This window comes from Grampus griseus (genome assembly GCF_964374135.1).
Source record: "Grampus griseus genome assembly, chromosome: 16".
NCBI classification, from domain to species: Eukaryota; Metazoa; Chordata; class Mammalia; order Artiodactyla; family Delphinidae; genus Grampus; species Grampus griseus.
The window spans coordinates 70,745,125-70,766,375 of record NC_139010.1 but is presented as its reverse complement, the minus strand read 5'-3'; the positions used below and the strand labels follow the sequence as shown (position 1 = coordinate 70,766,375).

The 21,251-nt window shown below is 45.5% G+C and overlaps 1 protein-coding gene across 7 annotated transcripts in view; it reads left to right on the top strand.

Annotated features, from left to right (window-relative positions):
• ABLIM1 (actin binding LIM protein 1) overlaps positions 1 to 8,423 on the top strand; it is a 318,363-nt gene extending 309,940 nt beyond the window's left edge. For 3 of the 7 annotated variants that reach the window (XM_082674202.1, XM_082674200.1, XM_082674201.1), the window contains exon 22: positions 641 to 1,477. In XM_082674202.1, coding sequence (XP_082530328.1) covers positions 641 to 756 — 116 coding nt within the window. In that variant the 3' untranslated portion in view covers positions 757 to 1,477. Of the gene's footprint in view, positions 1 to 640; positions 1,554 to 2,605; positions 2,687 to 3,799 lie in introns of those variants that run through there. The other 4 variants (XM_082674203.1, XM_082674205.1, XM_082674206.1 and 1 more) reach the window with 3 other exon arrangements.
• The last annotated feature ends 12,828 nt before the right edge of the window (positions 8,424 to 21,251 follow it).

Sequence of the window (21,251 nt, the reverse complement as noted above, 5' to 3'; positions counted from 1 at the left end):
CATCAGGGCATGTATTAAAATCCCAGAGGGTCTCTCCTGATGTGAGACCACAAGAAGCGAGTTTGTAGGAGGGAATTCATTGCTCCTACTATGTACCGAGCACTAATTAGATCCCTGGAAGTACCGTGAAGCAAGACAGGGGCCTACCTTCAAAATGCATGTGGCTACAGATGAACTGGGGTGCAAGGCAGAAACAGAGACACAGATGTAGAGAACAAATGTATGGACACCAAGGGGGGAAAGCAGGGGGCAGGGCTGGGATGAACTGGGAGATTGGGATTGACATATATACACTAATATGTATAAAATAGATAACTAATAAAAAATGCATGTGACAGAGACAGAGAGAGAGAAACTCTGTGAGATAAATGCTACGATCGGAGATGCAGAGAGAAGGGAGAAACACCTTCAGGGTGTCAGCTTCCACAAGAAAGGGTGTTTAAACTGATAACTAAAACCAGAGCGGGCATCTTCCAGCTTCAGGGAGCAGCCAGGCAGTGTGCGCAGAGACCCGGAGCCAGGAGAGCATGGCTTGTTGGGGGATGTTTGGAGAATTGCAATAGGTTATAATCTCTGTTGATGTTTCCCTGTTTTAATATGGGCTTGCCCTTCTGAGATTTTCTTTTTCTTTCCTTTCCAGACTACCAGGTATGGAACACTGTCTTTCCCAAGTTGGCCACACCAGCAAAACAGCCTTTTCACAATCCAGACATGTTCTGCTGCTCCAGGGAAGGGTTTCTGTTGAGAAGACCCTGACTTTAGTTGATCCGTCTAATCTTTAGTCCACAGATGTGAGGAGCCATGAGCAGCACGCATGCCTGGTGCCCAGGTCAAGCTGGTCCTGCAGGCCTGCATGAGCCACACCAGGTGTCCGAGGACCCTCTTGCTCTGCCTTTGGAGAGTCCTCTCTGGGGTGGAAGTGGACCTGCATCAAGGGTCCACACACATACAGTTGCTTTTTCTTTTAGTTATAACCACTCACTCCTTGAGGCCCTCCCCTCCTCTGTGTGGTCACAGGTGAAAAGAAACCCCTGTCTTGGCCAATAGGAAAGAGCTGGTGTGGTACCATTCCTTTTTTCCTAGAACCTAAACCTTGTAAAATGATAATGGAGAATGAGAAAAGGGGAAAAATGCAAAGAAAGCTAAGATTAGAATTAAAAAAAACAAACAAACATAGACCTGGCAATTCTTTGACGTACCATATACTTTAACACGTGCAGCCTACATTCAGGGATTAGTCAGTAGTTATTAAGCCAAAATCTTTCATCAGCTGGAGTATAAAAGCAGCATTCCCACTATCCCTGCTTTTATTTAACAAGGAGCTCATTTTGAAAAATCCATGGTAATTAAGGTGACACATCTCTAAAATGGCCGTGAAGATTTGAGACCCAAACAGGGAGGTCTAGGAGCCCACAGAGCTCTCCCTCAGCTCCCCATGCTGCCATGGGCCACTCCTGAAACCTGCATTTCTGCTGCAGACCCTCCCAGATGGCCACATGCCTGGAATGAGGATGGACCGGGGTGTCTCCATGCCTAACATGTTGGAACCAAAGGCAAGTGTGGCTCTTTTTCTCTTTCCTCTCACATGGGATGAAACTGACACATAACCCTGAAAAGATTTGATTTTGTATCTTTTTCACCATCTTCAGGGTTGAGACCCACTTGGCTCTAGCCCAGTGCATTAGGCAGGGTGTGTCATAAAGCATCTTTCCACTCTGTGGGTTTTGTCACACCGAGTCAACAGGTTTAAGCCCTCGCTGGGTCTGGTGCTGTGTGTTCCCAGTGAAGTACCAGCACTTCTCTCCTGTGACCTCGGTGTGTACTTGGCCCCTGCCATGAGCATGGCAAAGCCTGCTCCACGTGGAGCAGCTGCAGCGCCCTCCGGATAGGGTGACCAACACATCCTAGCTTACCCAAGACCTTCCTGGTTTTAGCACCGGAAGTCTTGCATCCTGGGATCCTCCTTAGTCCCAAGCAAACTGGGATGATTGGTTGCCCCAGCTCCAGAACATCCTGTGACTCCAAGGGTATCCAAGAGCTGTGCTCCTTGGTGACTATAACTGGGGCTTATTTCAATACGTCATCTACCAAAACACTGCTTCTGGGACTGGATTCATGAGCTGGACATGGAACGAGATTTTTTAACCCTACAAATGTGTACTGCCTTGTAAAACATAAACCTCTAATTTCAATTCTCTTCCAATTTTTACCTTCATCCCCAATACATAGTAAGTTGTATTCTTTTACTCGCAGCGCCCTCCAGAGGCACAGTGCCACATGAGACACTTGTGGGTATTGGGAATGTATAGGAACCTGCCCCTGTCTGCTGGAGACTTGAGTGAGGAACACCCATCACTCTAATACTCTAACCATAGTGTCTTAGAAGCTCTATCTTGGGAGTCTTAGATTTTAGGTAGCTTCTGCTTGTTGATAAAATGGACAGCGGTGGGAATATTTCCCTGGCAGTCCAGTGGTTAGGGCTCCGCACTTCCACTGCAGGGGGCACGGGTTTGATCCCTAGTTGATCTAAGATGCCACATGGCCAAAAAAAATAAAAATAAAAACATGGACAGCAATATTCTAGGTGTTTTTCTTTGCTTCTCAGATATTTCCATATGAAATGCTGATGGTGACCAACAGAGGGCGCAGCAAAATCCTAAGAGACGTGGACAGAACCAGGCTAGAGGTAAAAAAAAACAACAAACAAACAAAAAAACTTGTCCCAACTGCATATTCCTGTGCATTTTCCACAACTTCCCCCTAAGAAATGTTCCAGTTAAGGCAAAAAGATAAAAAGGATCAACCTAGGTTAAACTAAGCTAACTTGGAGGAAAACCCAAATTTGTATTTAAGAGATGAGCATAAAAATGTATGGTAAAGTTCAGAAGAACAACCCAGGAGATGCAGTTTGATTTCAGTCATGTTCTCTGGAGATTTGGCGTTGCCCTAATTTATGGCTGGGGATGTGGAATGGAGTCTCCATCACTCTTCAGATACCCCCAAATCCTTATCTTTCTCTGAGCCTGGGTTGAGTTTGTGGAGATTGGGGAGGGAGTGTTCACTAAAGAGGTGTGTACTGGGCAAGTTTCTCCCTTGGCTGTTTCCACATTCCTTGTCGAAGGGTTCGCTGGGTACACATACCCAAGGCCTCCTTAGATGTGGAAGACTGATCTTTGTACTTTTCCATCTGAATGGTTTTAATTAAGGAAAACTCTGGCTGCTAATCTCATAAAGAATCATTAATTTTCTCTGACAAAAAGCAGTACATCTGTATGTGAGGTCAGGCTGGCACAGAGAATAAAGGCTCCACTATCCTAAGAGAACCTTACTAGGCGGACAAGAGATTGAAGTTCTTGGTCTCCTCAGAAGACCAAACATCCCACTGCTGAGCCAGGAAAAAGCCCCAGGGATGCCAAAGGACCACTCTGGAAGCCTCTCTCTGGCTTCCTTATTGCTCTGGTCCATTTTCCCTGCATCTCCTCAGCGTCCCAAGGACCTGAAGTGGAGTCACCTCCAGGATAATGACTCATCTTACCGTGCCCCATCGCCATTCAATGTTATCAACAATCATCATTAATACTCCACCAGCTCTTTTCTTTGGTAGGAAGGGTGCCTCACCTGGCCTGGCCAGGTAAGGAACCACTGGGTCCAGTGCCTGCTAAGAAGCCTCAGAGATAAACTCCTCTTCCATCATTCTGCCTTTTGCTCTTCAAAACAATCACTTATAAACTGGAGAGCAACTCTCAAGGTCATCCATGTGGCCATCAGGACTGACCACTGTTCTCTTCTCCCATCACAGCGCCACTTAGCCCCAGAAGTGTTTCGGGAAATCTTTGGAATGTCCATCCAGGATTTTGACAAGTTACCTCTTTGGAGACGCAACGACATGAAGAAAAAAGCAAAACTCTTCTGAGTACCACACATAGACAGCAATTAGAAAAAGGACTGACCATGGCGGTGACACATAGGATGTTGTAGTGAGCCCCAAACTTGATTGGAGACTTTGCAAACTACTGTCCCTCAGCAACAAAAGGGAAAATCTGATTAAAACACCCATGAGCCAAATGATGGGCCAGCCCGTGGCAACATTCGCCCAGAAGCAGTGGGGTAGAAATGTCTGTGTTCCCACCCTCGACAGTAGTGTTCACGTGTGACCTTTTTCCATCACCTTATGTGCACAGCAGGAGCTACTTTTGTTTTCTTTCAACTGTTATTCAATAATAGTGTGACTGTATGGGTAAGAGCCAGCAAGTACCCTTAGGATGCCGCATGGACAAAAGCAGTTGTAATAATTCCAAAGTACGAGTATATTTATTATGTAGCGCCGCGGCTGAGAAGGAAGAGCCCGAGGGATAGATCCACGTGGCAGCAGCCTTTGCCCTCCCTTTCCTCACTGGCCTCCTGCAGCCCTGCCTGGGCTTCAGCAGGAGGGAAAGCAGAATCGGGGCCCCCGGCAGCTCTGTTTCAATAGCCACCAAAGTCATTTTTAACATGGCTCCTTGTCCCCTACTGTTTGCTAGGACCTGATTGGCAAATTACTTAGCCTATTATTATTTTTTTTGCGGTACGCGGGCCTCTCACCGTTGTGGCCTCTCCCGTTGCGGAGCACAGGCTCCGGACCTGCAGGCTCAGCGGCCATGGCTCACGGGCCCAGCCGTTCCGCAGCATGTGGGATCTTCCCGGACCCGGGCACGAACCCGTGTCCCCTGCATCGGCAGGCGGACTCTCAACCACTGCGTCACCAGGGAAGCCCACTTAGCCTATTATTAAAAAGAAAAAAGAATTAAGAGAAAGAGAGGAAAAAGGAGTGAATGAAAATTCTCCTTAAACCCTTTTCTACTTCAGAAAGCGTGCTCCTCTGCACCAAGGACAGGAGATGTCTCAGCCCCGCAGCCCTCCGCTCTTACAAAGAAAGGAAAGGGGGATTGTCTCCAGATTGGCCCAGTTGTATGCTGTTAGGTGAGTTTTGTCCAAAGGCCACAGCAGTCTTGATCAAAAACAAAAGTTCTGTCTCCTCTCAATGCAAGTTCTCCCACCCAGCAACCTCTGCTCTCTATCTGGCATTCTCTAAATCACATCAAGCCCTGGCTGATTTTGGTTTTTTTAAGGTCTTTTCAGTAGTAGGCTAAGGAAAGGCATGTTTTTCTCTTTGAAATCTCTGCAACTCCAAGGTAGATTGCCTCAGAATGATTTAATTTGGTCTTTTGAGCTTTCTTTCTTGCCTAGGTCTGTGGACTTCCTGGTTTGCATGTGTGCGTTTATGTGTTTTCACTCACCCAAGGCAGTTTGGTGTGTCTGCATGTGCTTTTAAATTTCATTCCTGCTCGAATGTTTGTCCCACTGTGCTGCAGCTCCTCAGGGACATTTGCACAGGTGCACATGACTCAAAGGTCAAGAGTGAGGCTAACTGCATCCCTGCCACCAGGTCCCCTGTGGAAGGGTGTTGGTGGTTAGAAGCCAGCATATTCCATGTAGCTCAAGTCAGCGTCAGACCGAAGACCGCAGACCTAGGATCAGACTGTGTGTAGACAGCAGAACATCTCACCGGAGTCCTCAAACTCAGTAACACAACATTCACATTGGAGCCGAAGATTACCCCAAAACTTGCATTTAAGACCCCACCATGGTTCCTGAAAGCCTCTGGCTGAGACTCAGACAGGACGTGACTCACATGTAGGAGGTTGTCACATCTATTCTCATGCTTTGGGGCTCTGTTTAAGAATTTAAACTCTATGTTAAAGCCAAAGAAGAAAACATCTGAATTCACCTGCATATGCCACTAATAATAAAAGCTCAGAAATTCTTCCTGCTGGCACCGAGTATTAGAATGAGTTAGTAGCTGACACCAGTGGTAAAAAGCAAGTAGAATATTCTTTCTGATCTTGTACTGCAGACCTAACTTGTGACACGCTCTAGCAACCGGGTGCTGTAGTGAATACTGCAATTGCTTTATAGTATTCTGTGTTTCCCAAGAGAATCTAAACCTGCCTGACCTTTGCTAGACATTGAATGTTTGAGGACTCTTCTCACAAATACGTGTGTGTGTGTGTGTGTGTGTGTGTGTATGTGTGTGTTGGACCTACTAACATATTTAGCAAATGGCTCTGATGAGGTAGATGTGAGGAGACCAGCTCCTCCTTGGACTGAAGGCAGACTGCAGCCCACAGTTTCGCCCCTTCATCTATCCGTTGCCTCTTGCTTCATTCAGTACATCCGCTGTCCCACCTTCTGTGACCTCTCCTGCATGGGTAGCCTGGGCACAACGCCTGTGTGTCCTAATCCTTGCTTCGCTCTGGCAAAGTGTGAGGGGTGAGGACCGTGGTGTAGTCCCAGTGTTCCCCTGCCACGACCAATAACAAGGATGGCCAAACGTAGCCGAGGTTTCGGCTGGAGGAGAGGTTTTTTTTTCATTGGCTAATGAGTTATAATCCACGTACTTGCAGATTAAATGTCAGTGTAAGAAAAATGGCGATGATAGTTAAAGAACTGAGCCCTAAATTTGCCGCCACTAATGAAACTCTACTTTTCTTGTAACTTTTGAATTCAGTTTTGCATCCATCTTGGCGGGGTCGGGGGTGGGAAATAGCTTCTTTCCATATCAAGTGTATGAGCTAATTTAAACTACACCGTGCAAAAATGCCTTGCCAGAACATGCCAGTAGCCTCCTGGCTGCAAGCAGAGCAGTGCTGTGCTCTAGGGAAGGGGGCACTGGGAACGCAGAGTGGGCTTCCCAACCCCACTCCCCAGCGGAAGGCTCCAGCCACGGGCGCGGGTCACAGGGCAACCTGATTCTTCCAACTGCCAAACTGAATCAGTGGGGCTACAGCGCCCTATGTGTTTCGTTGAACTGGACTCAGCATGCGTGTCCCGAAAATGTCCAGGTCACTGCACAGGAAATCAGTGTTCTCTGCTTGAACGCTGCCCCGCATAAAAAAATTCCAGTGGTTAACACAGTCAAATTAAGGAGGATTGCTTACTCTAGGACAGGAAGTATACACATGGTAAGCTTCCTTAGTGCATACATAAAGGGCTACATTTTTGATCAGTGGGCTTACTAGTGATTCTTGAAGCATAGGCTGATTGCATGAAGAGGCCTCTATGATGACCTGAAAGTCAGTGCTTCCTTTAAAGTTGCTTCCAAAACAGCCAGGATACCATTTAGTCTTCTGGTGTGATTTATGTTGAGATATAAAGAGCGTTGGGAAACCTGTCCAGCTCGCTAGGTATCTACATTTTGGTTTGGGTTCATTATGAAATGTTCTTACTGTGACTCCTTCAATAACAAAAGATAAACTGCCTGGTCCCTGAAACCTTGAACAGAAAAGCTAGAGACAATGGGGAATAAGGTGCAAAGGAAAAAAAAAAGTAGTTTCTATCTGTCATGTCCTCTAGTCTCCCCAGTTCTCCCCAACTTCCCATTCTGTTGTTGCCAAGCTGAGTTTCCTCTTCCGAGGTGAGGCTGGAACAATGCTCTTTTCAACTCCTATCCCCTCCATCTGGTGATGTCAGTCAACTCCACTTGGAAAAGTCTTGCTAGAAATGTTCCTAAAACTTTCCTCTAATTTCTTTACACTTTAAAGCAAACACCTTTTTCTAAAGAATTGCTTCTTAGATGATTATACAGTATATATATCTATGCTTTTGCAAGTTTAAAAATTCAAATGAACCACTTTTGACTAGGTAGGTCTTTCTAAAAAAACTCTCTAAAGCAAACTTGATGTTAGCGTTCTCTTGCATGTTGAAGGGGCAGGGGACCCTCCAGGCTGTGGGCTCCCAGAGCCCTCTTTCTGACTGTCAGGAAAGATGATGGAAGGAAGATGAACTCTGTGCCATCAGCCCTTCTGCATCCTCTGCAGCAGGCTCAGTTTTTACAAATCACCTCATCTGTATTTCCGGTCACTGTTTAATCTACTTCCGAGGCCAGCCTTGATTTTATCTGGCTTGTAAAATCATTTTCCTTTTTATAAAACAAGTGTTTGTCAGGATGCCCTAAAACTCACTCATTAGTACTCCCTTTTGAAGAACGTTCTATCCAGAAAAAGAGATCATTTCAGGCTTGAGGTTCGTAATGACACCTTATAGTGGCGATGTGTGTTAAGGGAACTACCCAATTATGTCGTAATGAAAGAAGGAGAAACTTTGACTTCGGCGTTTTAAAAAATCACTGTCTTTCTATTTGCTGTCTAGGGAGTAGTGGGGAGATGGTGACTGACACGCTTTGCATATGGATCTGTGTATTTCTCATTTGGGGCAAGTTTCATTTCTGGCAAACTCAAAAGGAAAGGGGGAGGTGGTCAGTTTAAGCTGAAAAACTTTCTAAACAATATATGTGTACACAGCAAAATTAAACCCAATCTTTTCTGATGCTTAGTGTAATTGAGTGGCGATTGTTATCATTAAATAAAATTCTTCCCAAAAGAGTATCTCCCAAGAGTGACGATGCCATGAGTCGCTTTCTGAGCCCGTTTGCCAAAGGTAGAGGAAAAGACTGCATCCACTAACATTCAGAAAGGCAATGAGCCACTTAGTGACTGTATATGTGTATGTTTCTTTACCCTACGGAAGAGAAGACGAATGTCTGCAGGATTGGTGTTCTTTTGGGGTGTTATGTACAGACCTGTCCCGTGATAAACGTGTGGTTTCTGTGAGTTGCTGACAGTCCTGCATCGAAGCTTTTGCAGTTCTTTCCTTTTTAAGTTGGGTTTAATGGAATTTTTTTTCAAGTGTTGGAAGGCATACTGTTCTTCCTGCCTCCCCTCCCCTTCCAGAAACAAGAAAGCAAATATTTGGAAGAAATGCTGCTTAAAAGATGTATCATGTCCCCCGTGAAAGTGAGTGGATATCGGTCGGCATCCTGAATGCCACGTGCCAGTGTGCAGAGGTGGGATGGCCCTGGGCCTGCGTTACTGTGCTTGGGACACCCAACGCGCTCCACACTCTTGTTGAAATCAACACCTGCCGCCCCTCTGCCGCTGTCCTGCCTCACTGTTGTCCTCACAACTCAGTGAATAAAGTGTGTGCTTTATGCGTAACTGCCTCCACACCGGGTTTCCTTTCTGGTTTCCCCTGCTCCCTTTCAAGGTCTGTCCCATTTGAAAAAGTGCCAGCCCAACTTCTAAAGACAAAAACAAAATCAAAGTCCTGGGAATGCACTTTTATCACGTAGGAAGGCAGGTTAGAGGGGAAAATGCATCAGGTAGCAGTGGTATATTCCAGAACTGTTTGCCCAGTGACCCAGACCATATTGACCAAGTGAACTAAAGAAACAATTTAATAGAGCTGTTGCACTGTGCTGATCTAGCTGGTATTCAGTTTTGTGTGTGACACAGAGCAGCAACAGTCTCATCACTTAGGCAAGGCTGGGGATTTGAGGTTTGAGGACAGGAGCTTCGGAACCGCTGCCGTGAGTTGGGCCATTTTACTAAGAAACTAGAATGCAGTGGGAGGAAAACATCTTTCAAAACATCTTTGACCTCCACTGTCTGGCTTACTTCACTTAGTATGATAATCTCTAGGTCCATCCATGTTGCTGCAAATGGCATTATTTCATTCTTTTTTATGGCTGAGTAATATTCCATTGTATAAATGTACCACATCTTCTTTATCCATTCATCTGTCGATGGACATTTAGGTTGCTTCCATGTCTTGGCTGTTGTGAATAGCACTGCTATGAACATTGGGGTGCATGTATCTTTTTGAGTTATAGTTTTCTCTGGATATATGCCCAGTAGTGGTATTGCAGGATCATATGGTAGTCCTATTTTTAGTTTCTCAAGGAACTTCCATACTGTTCTCCATAGTGGCTGCACCAATTTACATTCCCACCAACGGTCTACTACTATTTTGGATAGTTTAATCATTCAAGAATTTAAGTTTTTGTTCTGGGCTTTTTCCCCCTCTAGTCTTTGTTATGAATTCTCCAGCATTAAAACAAGCCCACAGCTTTTATATGCTTCAATAACAACACTCTCTTGTCCAATAATTATCTATGATTGAGATCCCCTGAAGATGTGATTTTTTTTTTTTTTTTTGGCCACACCACATGGCTTATGGAATCTTAGTTCCTTGACTAGGGATCAAAGCCAGGCCCCCTGCAGTGGAAGCTTGGAGTCCTAACCGCTGTACCACCACAGAATTCCCAAGATGTGCTAATTAATAGTAATAATAACAGTGTTACATAGCAGTTGAGTGTGGGCTATAGCATCAAACTCCCTGGGATTTTTTTGTTTTGTTTTTATAAATTTATTTATTTATTTATTTTTGGCTGTGTTGGGTCTTCGTTGCTGTGCACGGGCTTTCTCTAGTTGCGGTGAGTGGGGGCTACTCTTCGTTGCAGTGCGCGGGCTTCTCATTGCCGTGGCTTCTCTTGTCGCGGAGCACGGGCTCTAGGCGCACAGGCTTCAGTAGTTGTGGCACGTGGACTCAGTAGTTGTGGCTCGCGGGCTCTAGAGCTCAGGCTCAGTAGTTGTGGCACACGAGCTTAGTTGTTCCGCGGCATGTGGGATCTTCCCGGACCAGGGCTCGAACCTGTGTCCCCTGCATTGGCAGGCGGATTCTTAACCACTGCGCCACCAGGGAAGCCCAAACTCCCTGGGTTTGAGTTCAAGCTCCACCAATAATTAGCTGTGTGACTAGTGACAGTTTGCCTAACTTCTCTAAGCCTCAATTTCCATTTTTATAAAATAGGAATAGTAATAAAAATATCTACCTCAAAGAGTTATTGTGAGAATCAGGTAGAATAGGACGCGGCATGATACAAAATGGGCGCTCGCACATTAGCTTTTATTAATAAAGCGGCTGCCGTGTAGTGAGGACTTAACTGTTTGCCCAGTTCTGAGGTGAGCATATTACACGCTTTATTTCATGGAGTTCCTTACATCACTTCTACTGCAGAACTGAGGAAACAGACCCAGAGAAACCAAGTGCCTTATACAAGATCTGCCTATTGAGTGGTGGGCCTAGGATTCAGACCCCATCTCCCCAGTTCCAAGCTCAAAATGTAAGCAAGTGTCATGCAGAGAAGGGCTCAGCTGTCCCCACGGGTACTGCAGGAGCCAGGGTGCCAGGCCGCCTACAATGGAAGCGTCCAAATGTGCCAGCCTGGGGGCTCAGCTTTTCCCAAGGAGTTTTAGAGCCGTTGGACCTCGGTGTTTTCTGGGTGGGGAGGATTTCCCCAGCCTGCTCGAGGGATGTTTAGAAACACCAGCTGCAGAAGAGTTGAGACTCATTCCCATGAAAGATGGCTTTGGTTTCAGAAAGATCTTTCCAATGTATGACTCACTTCAAAGCAGCCCAAGGCCGCAGAGGCTGACCTGCCAGTCCTTACAGTATTGGGAGACATTTCTGAGGCTCAAGAAAGCTACCAGTCCTGCTTAGCCCCCCCCGCCCATTTCTGGAAGGGGGCTCCCTCCTCCACCCCACAGAGTCAAACAGCCTTGCCTGGGTGTGTCACCAGCCCCGCCCTGCTGGACATGGCCCATTGTTGGCCGGAAAGCCCTGGGAAGGGTGGGGACTTGGTGTTAGCAGCTTTTGAGAAAGTTCAGGGTGGTCAAAGGACTAGTGCCCAAGGCTTCAGGGATCTCAGCCCCAATTTTGAGGACCTGCCTTCACACCCTAAATTCCCTTCTCCCCCCACACCAGCCAGGACTCTGACAAAGAAATGCCCCTTCCACCCTACGGCACTCAGGGAAGTGCTGCGGTAAGTCAGGGCTCTGGAGGAGGGTGTAATATGACCACATTTATTTTAGTTTCCAGTCTCAACTGGATAAAAATGCTCTCCAGAGCCTGTCATTGTGCTCAGCACAATAGCAGGCCCTGGAGAGGTTTCTCTGTATTTATTTGTGCTGTCCCCCTGCTGCTGCCTCTTAACTCGGCCCTTCCCATCAGATAAAAAGAAAAATTGGTTTGGGAAAACCTCCCTCCAAAGCAGAGGCTGTTTCTGCTTTGTCCTGAGTATGTTTTACTTGTGGGCCCTCCCAGAGCATCCTGGGATGTTCCCGAAGGCCTAGAGGCAGGGTAGAGCCACCTGGCTTCCAGAACCAGAGCTTGGGAATCAGACTTGAGGGTACATGAGTCCAGATAGTCTAAGAGGAAGATGGATGACGCTGGTCTGATGGCAGTGGCTGACATTCCTTGAGAGCCTCTGGAGTGCCAGGCTCAGGGCTAAGTGTTAGTTTGTGTAGATTATTTCATTTCATCGGTGAAAGGTAAACCCAGGACTGGGAGAGGCCCACTAAAAAGTGGATGGGATTCTAGCCCCTTCCCATCACGTCCAACAGCCATATCCCTCCTGAGGCTGTCACAGCTCTCTGGGGTCTCCTCATTTGCACGTGATTTCTAAGATTTGCCAAAAGGACCATCTTTGCAAAGACTAATCCCAGCCTTTCTCTGCAAGGTGGAGCCTGGCCATGAATAACAACATTTTGCTCGAAACTGCACAGAAAGTATAAGTTCTTTCGTTCCTGCTATTGTCCCAAAGCATATGCTTCTTAATGGAAAGTTAGAAAATGTTGTGGGCAGTTACATTCCCATCAGATAGGAGTAAGAGTCAACTGGATTACCCTGTCTTTCTTTTTCTTCCTTCCTTTCTTCCTTCCTTTCTCCCTCTCTCTCTCTCTTTCTTTCTTTCCCCTTTTTTAAATATATAGAACAAATTCTTCCTCCTGCACGTAAAAACAAGGTATTTCAGACAACTCGGGGTAAATTGCTGGTATTTATTAATCGTTATTTGAATCAGATGGCTTCCACTGGATGTGGTACTTTCACAAGCATCGCCTCTGAACCTTCCCCCTACCCCCCACCACAGGCAACCTGGGGAAGTGTCATTGCCCTCAGTACACAGATCAGAGCTTGGCTGACCTGTCAAACTCACATGCGGAGATGGGGAAGCGTCAGGATGTGGCCCCAGCTCTAACTGAAAAGCTTATGCTTCATCCACAAGGAGATTCTGATTATGTAGGTCTGGGGAGGGAGCCAGGAAGCTGTGTCCTAAAACAAAATGTCAAAGCTTCCAGATAATTCTGATGATCAACCAAGTTTAGGAACCCCTGGCCCACGCTGCATGGCCTCAGGTCAAGAGTGGAGCTGGTCTGTGACTCACCCAGCATCTACTGCCAGACCTTGCGAGACTGCATCACCCTAACACATGCGACCAGGAGTCAGACCAAGGCCTTGGAAGTCTGCCCTTGCAAATAGGCCTGCAGCCTCCAGAGGCCTCCCTAAGAAATCACTGGCACCGTCCTTCACACAACAGGGTGTCTAGCTCTCTGAATCAGAATCTGCTCAGATGTCACCTCATTCTCAAGGAGATGAAGGAGATTGTCTCCATTTACAGAAAGAAGCATGAGATGAGAGAGGACGGGTCAGGTGCCTAGTTGCTTAAAGGAAAAACAATCCACTGGCATCTCCACCTCCCTTTCTCCTCTCACAACCTTAAGAAACGTCTGAAGGTTGAAAACATGGCCTAGAAATCCTGTTATTCTACCAGACAACTTATTTTTTTCCCCCAGTGTGCTCACTGTTTTTTCAGTCTGTTGTTTGCTGGAAGGGTGGGTATAAAGAACTCTAGTCCTAAGTTTTCTGTTGAGACAGTTACTCCAGGGAAATTTGGGAACTGTCTTCAGGGCTGGCTGGGGAGAGAGTAAGACCGAGGAAGCCAGGAGTTATGTCTGCAAACTCTTCTTTTACATAAACGTGGTTGTTTTTATTTTTGAACCCTTGTATATGAAAGCATCTGCAGTGAGTTGAAATAATGTCCCTCAAAAGATATGTCCACCCAGAACCTCAGAATATGCCCTTATTTGGAATTAGGGTCTTTGCAGATGTAATTCAGGTAAGGATCTGGAGATAAGACCATCCTAGATTCAGGTGGGCCCTAAATCTCACCACACATGTCCTTATATGATACTCAAAAGGAGAGACACAGAGATAGACACAAAAATGAAGGCCATATGAAGGCAAAGGCAAAGATCAGAGTTGTGTTACCATAAGCCACGGAGCCACCGGGATCTGGAAGAGGCAAGGAAGGGTCCTCTTCTAGCACCTTCAGCAGGAGCATGGCCCTGCCTGCACCTTGATTTTAGACTTCTGGACTCCACAACGATGAGAGAATGAATTTCTGTTGTCTTAAGCCATCCAGTTTCTGGTTATTTGTTATGGCAGCCCTAAGAAATGAATACTGCATTTTTATCAGTGAAAAAAGGTCTCGTGACTCCTCAGCAAGGTGGAACAGGCAGGGGTCTAAGCCAGATGCCCTAGGGCCCCAGGGCACTTTGATGCCACTGACCAGGTATGGAGAGACAAGGCCTACTTCTCCAACACCAGCGAGGCAGATAAGGGTCTGATTTTTCTCTTCCTAGAAAGAAGATCAACGTTTGCCTGGCTATCAGTTGACTCGCCTAGCAGGCCTCAATGGCCCAACGTAGTTAGAATGTTTTCAACTGGCAAGCCCGAAGCAGGCAGAGTCCACCTTGGGGATGGAGCCCCTCTGGGCAGAACTGGGCTGGCCAGTCAGGTGGCAGCATGTCTCCTCCTCCCTCAGGGGACTTTGCTCTTTAAGATGAGCCGAGCCCTGGGCTAGGCTAGAAGCAGAGCACACATTGATGTAAATGTCCATCTGCCAGTGTGCAGGGGCAAAGGGACCTGTGAGTTCACCTCTCCCCTGGGGTCATCAGGGGCCCCCTGTGCCTCATGAACTCCTTTAGTCCAGAGCCGCTACCCAGCAGCACGACCTGGACAAGGTACTCCTGCCTCAGTTTCTGCCTCTCCATAATGAGGAGGAAGATGCTGCTTATTCCAGGAGTTGCTGAGAGGATTACATGAGTTAATGCATGAGCTACACTCAGAACAGGCCCATACTAACACCCAATAAAGGTTAGCAAAATATTATTATTGTTAGTATTATTAGTATTTAGTACTAGGTGTTATTACCATGACAGGGAAAGAGCCCATACATTAGTGATTTAAAACCTGAATGAAAATGTCTATATCCCAGGAGTTTATTAAGAATGCAAATTCCCAGGCCTCACCACCAGATAGATTTAATGGGGGACCGAGTAACTTCTCTGTGTGTGTGTGTGTAAGAGAGAGAGAGAAGAAAGGAAGGAGGGAGAGAAGGAAGGAAGGAAGGGAGGGAGGGAGGGAGGGAGGGGAGATTATTAACAAACCTGTCAAGTGATTCTAGGACTGGTGGTTCACAAATTATAATTTTTTAAAAACATTGCCCAAATTAGGTTGTTCCCTAGAACTATGAAGTTTATTTTAATTATTAATCCCTAGGAGGGAACTAGGTTTGCTTTAAAACTAAAATTGAAATCTTGACATCTCATTTCCATTTTCTGTAATTGGTTACTTTTAAACAATACAAAATGCCAAAGTCATAAAATTTATTTTAATGAGTCTTTTCCTGCCTCTAGAACGTGCTTAAGTTCAAATCACTAAGCTTTAAACTCACGATTTCTCAACCTACGTAATTTAAAAAGAACAACAACAACAACACAGTATTTAAATAGATTTTTTTTTTCTAGCCTGGGACGAAACATTCTGTCAAAGCATCAAATTTCTTTAAGATCTTTCCAGAGATGAGAATGGATTTGTCCTTCCTAAGTTACTGTGTCCCCTTTGCCGGAACACATGAGCAGAGGCACAGGGGGAATCTAACTGCCACCCCAGCACACCTGACAAAAGGTGAGGCCTTTGGTGGGTGATGAGGGCAGAGCCCTCATGGGATTAGTGTCCTTATATTGGGTTGGCGAGAAAGTGCGTTCGGATCTTCCGTAACATCTTATGGAAAAACCCGAACGAGCTTTTTGGCCAGCCCAATAAAAGCGGCCCCAGCAGGATCCCTCAGCCCCTTACACCTTGTGAGGCTAGAAGGAGAAGTCTGCAACCTGGGTGAGGCCCTCATCCCACCGTGCTGGCACCTCAGTCAGATCACCAGCCTCCAGAACTGTCCGAAATAAATTTCTGTTGATTGTAAGCCACCCGGTTCATGATATTTTTGTTATAACAGCCTGAGACAGTCAGAAAGTCACCTTCCAGACACACTGGGTTTTTCCTTCAGTCTTTGAGTCTGCAAACCTTGAATGGGGAAAGTCCCCTTCCCTTCTCTCTGTCCAGGTAGCCACAAAGTGGGTGTTCCCTGAAAACTCTTCCTTGTTGGGGGGAAAAGTGCAACTAGAGGGAAAAATAGAGGGAAAACGAGAGACAAGTAGCCCTGCAAGTAAAAAGACCCTTGTCTTTTTACATCTGGCCTCACTTGAACTCAAGGTAGAACGTCTGCCACGTGGGGGGACTGACACATTATTTCTCTATCATACTTTCTACCTGAATGTGTTTCAGATATTGAAAACATCCCATCAGAGCACTTTGCTTGGTTGTACAACTCTGTATTCCTGCTTACTGGGTGATGTCATAAGCACTGCTATAAGAAGGCCACATAGGATGAAGTACCCTTCTGGAGGTCTGGGCCACCAGGAGGCATTCCAGCATCTGGCGCACAGTAGGTGCACAGCGTACAGTCAGTGCTAATTAAATGACTAGAAATGATTTTTCCTAGTTGTGCTAATTCTCCTTCATTCTCAGTGGGATAGGCAGCCTAAAGCCCTTCGAATATCTCATGTTTAAAATGTCAGTAACATGTATTCAGTACCTAAAGTGAAAGACATGATACTTGGTGTTATGGAAAACATGAATAAAATAAGGGGTGGGGACTAGGGTGAGACAGGTGAGGTGCCGAGGGCTCACAATTTAAGGAGAGCTCATTCTCAGGGTCATGCAAATATTGACATTGAGAAAACACAATCCCTGCCCTCAAGGAGCTTAAAGGCTGGAGAGCAATGTGGGCAAGCATATCGTAGGTTAGATTTGGAACCTAAAGCAGATGAAAAAGTTCATGAGATAAAACAGAAATCAAATGGACCAAGGGCCTAAATGTAAAAACCCTAAACCTACAAATTTTCTAGAAGAAAACATAGGGGAAAATTTTCATGACCTTGAGCTAGGCAAAGACTTCTTATATATGATACCAAAAGCATGATTCGTAAAATTTAAAAAGTGATAAATTGGTCTTCATCAAAATTAAGAACTTCTGCTCTTTGAAAGATATAAAGAGAATGAAAAAACAAGCCTCAGATGGGAAAAATATTTGCAAATCACATATCTCATAAAGTACTGGAATCTAGACTATGTGAAGAATTCTTACTATCAAGTGCTGGTGAGGATGCAGGGCAACTGGGCTCTTGGACACCACTGGCGGGGATGCAGAATGATGGACACCACTGGCAGGGATGCAGAATGATGGACACCACTGGCGGGGATGCAGAATGATGGACACCACTGGCGGGGATGCAGAATGATGGACACCACTGGCGGGGATGCAGAATGATGGACACCACTGGCGGGGATGCAGAATGATGGACACCACTGGCGGGGATGCAGAATGACACAACTGCTTTGGAAAACAGTTGGACAGTTTCTTAAAAGTTAAACATACATTGATCTTATGATATCACAGTCCGGCTCCTAGGTCTTTATCCAAGTAAAACCAAAACCTTGGCTCACACAAAACCTGTACATGCGTGTTTATACTGCCATGGTTCACATTGCCTAAAGCTAGAAACATCCCAAATGTTCTTTAACTGAGGAATGGATAAACAAACTGTAGTTCTTCCATACAACAGAATAGTACTGAGCAATAAAAAGGAACAAGCTCTTACGATGACATAGGGGAAGCACAAATGCATGAGCTAAGTGGAAGAAAAGCCAGAATCAAAAAGCTACAGATATATGATTAGATTTACATGAGATTCCGGAAAAGGCAAAACTATAGGGATAGAAAACCACAAATCAGAGGTTTCATGGGAATAGGGGAGGCAGAGGGTTGACTACAAAGGAACACATGGAAATTCTGGGAGGTGATGAAATATTCTGTGTCTTAATTGTGGTGATCATGTGACTGTATACATTTATCAAAACCCATGGAACTGCACACCAAAAAGGCTGAATTTTCTGTAAGTAAATTATACCTTAATTAAAAATTTGTAAAAAATTATAATAATAAAAGCAGTTCAAGTCAACACATTTTTATTGCCAATACTAGTGTACTGGGATCTGTGAGATGTTATAAAAGAAATGTGATATATATCCAATCTTGAGAAGCTTACAGTCTTGCTATAAAGTAGGCACTATGCTAAGCACTTGAGATAAAACAGGGAGCAAACAGACATTAATCAAGGAACCCTACAAGTATAAACAGAGGGGTATGAGTGTGTAAAAAACTAATGGCCTGAGACTTCCCTGGTGGTCCAGTGGTTAAGAATCCCACTCCCAATGCAGGGGCTGTGGGTTCGATCCTTGGTCGGAAAACTAAGATCCCACATGCCATGGGGCCACTGAGCCCGCAAACCACAACTACTGAGCTCGTCCGCCTCAACTAGAGCCCGTGTGCCACACACTACAGAGCCCACGCGCCCTGAAGCCTGCACACTGCAACTAGAGAGAAGCCCGGGCGCCGCAGCAAAGAGCCTGCATGCCACAGCTAAGACCCGACGCAGCCAAAAAAAAAAAAGGAGTTAATGGCCTGATTGATTCTAGAACATCTGCAAAGCATGCTCTGAGGAATGCTTGTATTTGAATTGCAACTGGACTGGATGTGGGCTGCAGTGGGGTGGAGGATGGAAGAGCTGAGGGTGCATACAGGATGACTGCTAAGCTTCTGTATTGTGCAACAGGAGAGGTGGTGGAACCTTCCGTGTACTTTGGAAGGGGAGCAGGTTTGGGGCGGAGAGGAGAGCATGAGCTCAACATACGAACAAGGGTTGAACCACAAGAGCAACACCTGATTGGGGGCGTAACTATGCAGTGCACCCAACAGAAATGAAAATGTGCGTGCATGCAAAACCTTGTACATGAATATTTATAGCAGCATTATTCATAATAGACCAATGTCCAACAACTGATGAATGAATAAATAAAATGTGATGTAGCCATACAATGGAATATTCTTTGGCAATACAAAGGAATAAATACTGATACCTGCTACAACATGGATGAAAGTTGAAAATATTATGCTAAGTGAGAGAAGCCAGGCCCCAAAGACTATGGAACGGAATGGTCTTTGGAAATATTAAATAATTCCATTTATATGCCATTTCCAGAGTAGGCAAATCTGTAGAGTCAGAAGATAGATTAGTGGTTGCCTAAGGCTGGGGCAGTGGGGAGAATGGGATGACTACTAATGGGTGTAAGGTTTCCTCTTAGGGTGATAAAGATGTTCTAAAATTAATTGTGGTGATGGGTGCACGACTCTGTTAACATAGTAAAAACCATTAAATTGTACACTTTAAATGGGTGATTTGCATGGTATGTCAACTATATCTCAATAAAAATGTTCTTTTAAAGGAAGAAGATAATCTGGATTAAGATGTCTTTAGATGTTCTATTTAGAATATTGAAATCTAGAAATCACTCCGATACCTCCATGGGAGAATGATTATAAAAATAATGACACATCAATAAGTTGGAATTCAACACAATTAAAAATACATGCAATGACAAAGAAGGGCAATTAATTTGAAAAGAGGTAAACAGAGGTTTATTTTTATTGTAAAAAACAAAAGCTATGTAGTGGAGAAAGATGCAGTCGATTTTGGAGAAGAGTGAGAACCAGCCAAGTGTCAGCTGGAGATGCAGAAGGATGGGAGATTGGAGATGGTGGAAATCAAGAGCGAGGCCAGTGTGCTTCCATAGCTCTGTCATGAGAAGCTCAGAAGTGGCTGTGTTGGCTTTTAACCCAGTGGGAAGTGGGCAAGAAGCTTGAGCAGGTGGGATGTACATTTATGGCTTAGATTGAGGGCATTAAATTTGGTTCTATGCACACGAAGGAAAGCGTTTGTTGAAAAACAACGTTCTAAGCTCTTAGTTCTTTCCTTTGCCTTACTCCTCCACCACCCCCCGAGACCTGAGCACTTGCTAAATGTACCCACTACCCATTTTTGAGGATTCACTCAATAGCCGACGTTATGCTAAGTTTTTTGTGTGCTTCATCCTGTAGCATCCTTACAACATGTTCATGAAGTAGGTATTATTATTATCCCCATTTTACAGATAAAGAACCGTGCCCAGTGTCACACTGATCGTAAACGATGGAGGTGGGATAACTAGGACACGCCGGCCCTTCAGTCTGAAGGACTGAGTCTCAAGACGTGACCCAGCTCAGGAAAATCTTTCTCCCAGCCTCCCAAGCTTTTCCACTTTTACAACCCCCCCGGAGGTGGCCCATCTGTTGGGCAGACCACAGATTCTAAGACACTCACCACTTCGATGTTCCCAGGTGTTGTCTGAATTAAGTGACAATATTTGTGTGAGGTAGGATGTGAATCCTACCAAGAGCCCTCAGGTCAATGGGGCAGATCTAAGAGCAAATCCGCAAGTCAAACCCACTGGCAGCTTCATTCTCTGAACCGTCCAAGTCAGTTCATCTTTATGTGTTAACAGTTTACTCCTTTGCTGAGGAAACTGCTCCTCAAATGCATTAAAAAAAAAAAAAAGATTGTTGTTCCTTGCCATCTGGGAACTGCCTGTTTGCCTGTTCTTGGCTCCAAACCCCACACCCCAGGCCCTTCTGCTTGGGGGCCTTCCGTAAACATTACTTGAATTACACTAAAAATTCTAATCGAGTGACAGAATGAGATCCCCAGACACTGTCCAATTGTAGTGGCCTGGTTTCAAATGCTCTGCCCTGGTGGAGACTCCTCTATAAACGATTCCCATTTACATTCTCTCAGTTGTTTCTGCCAGAAGAAATGGTGGCTACCTGAGGCTGTTTCCAAAAGGAAGTTGGGAAGCCGCTTTACTGCTTCCTCCTCTCTCTCTCCCCTCTCTCCTCCTCTCCTGTCTTTGCCTTTCCCTCCCCCTGAAGTATTTTGATCCTGGAAGAAAATCAAGTACAACTGTGTGATCCAGCAGGGGCACTGAAGCGAGCTCATTGTGACTCAGTGTTCGAAATCCTCAGAGACCGGTCGTGACCCCAGGTGCGGGATAAACTCGCCTTGAAGATTTTGTTCCAGAATTTACCAATGTGAAATTTTCTAGACACTTTATTGTGGGCCCCAAGAGATGTCAGACTAACAGGCAGCCATCAGCAGAGAAAGGGGAACCTCATTTCCTCAGTTTGGCTAACTGTGGGAAAGGGCAGCTTCTTGGATACTTGGCCCCTCAATTTGTAGTCCTGGACCAGCGGCATCGCCATCGCC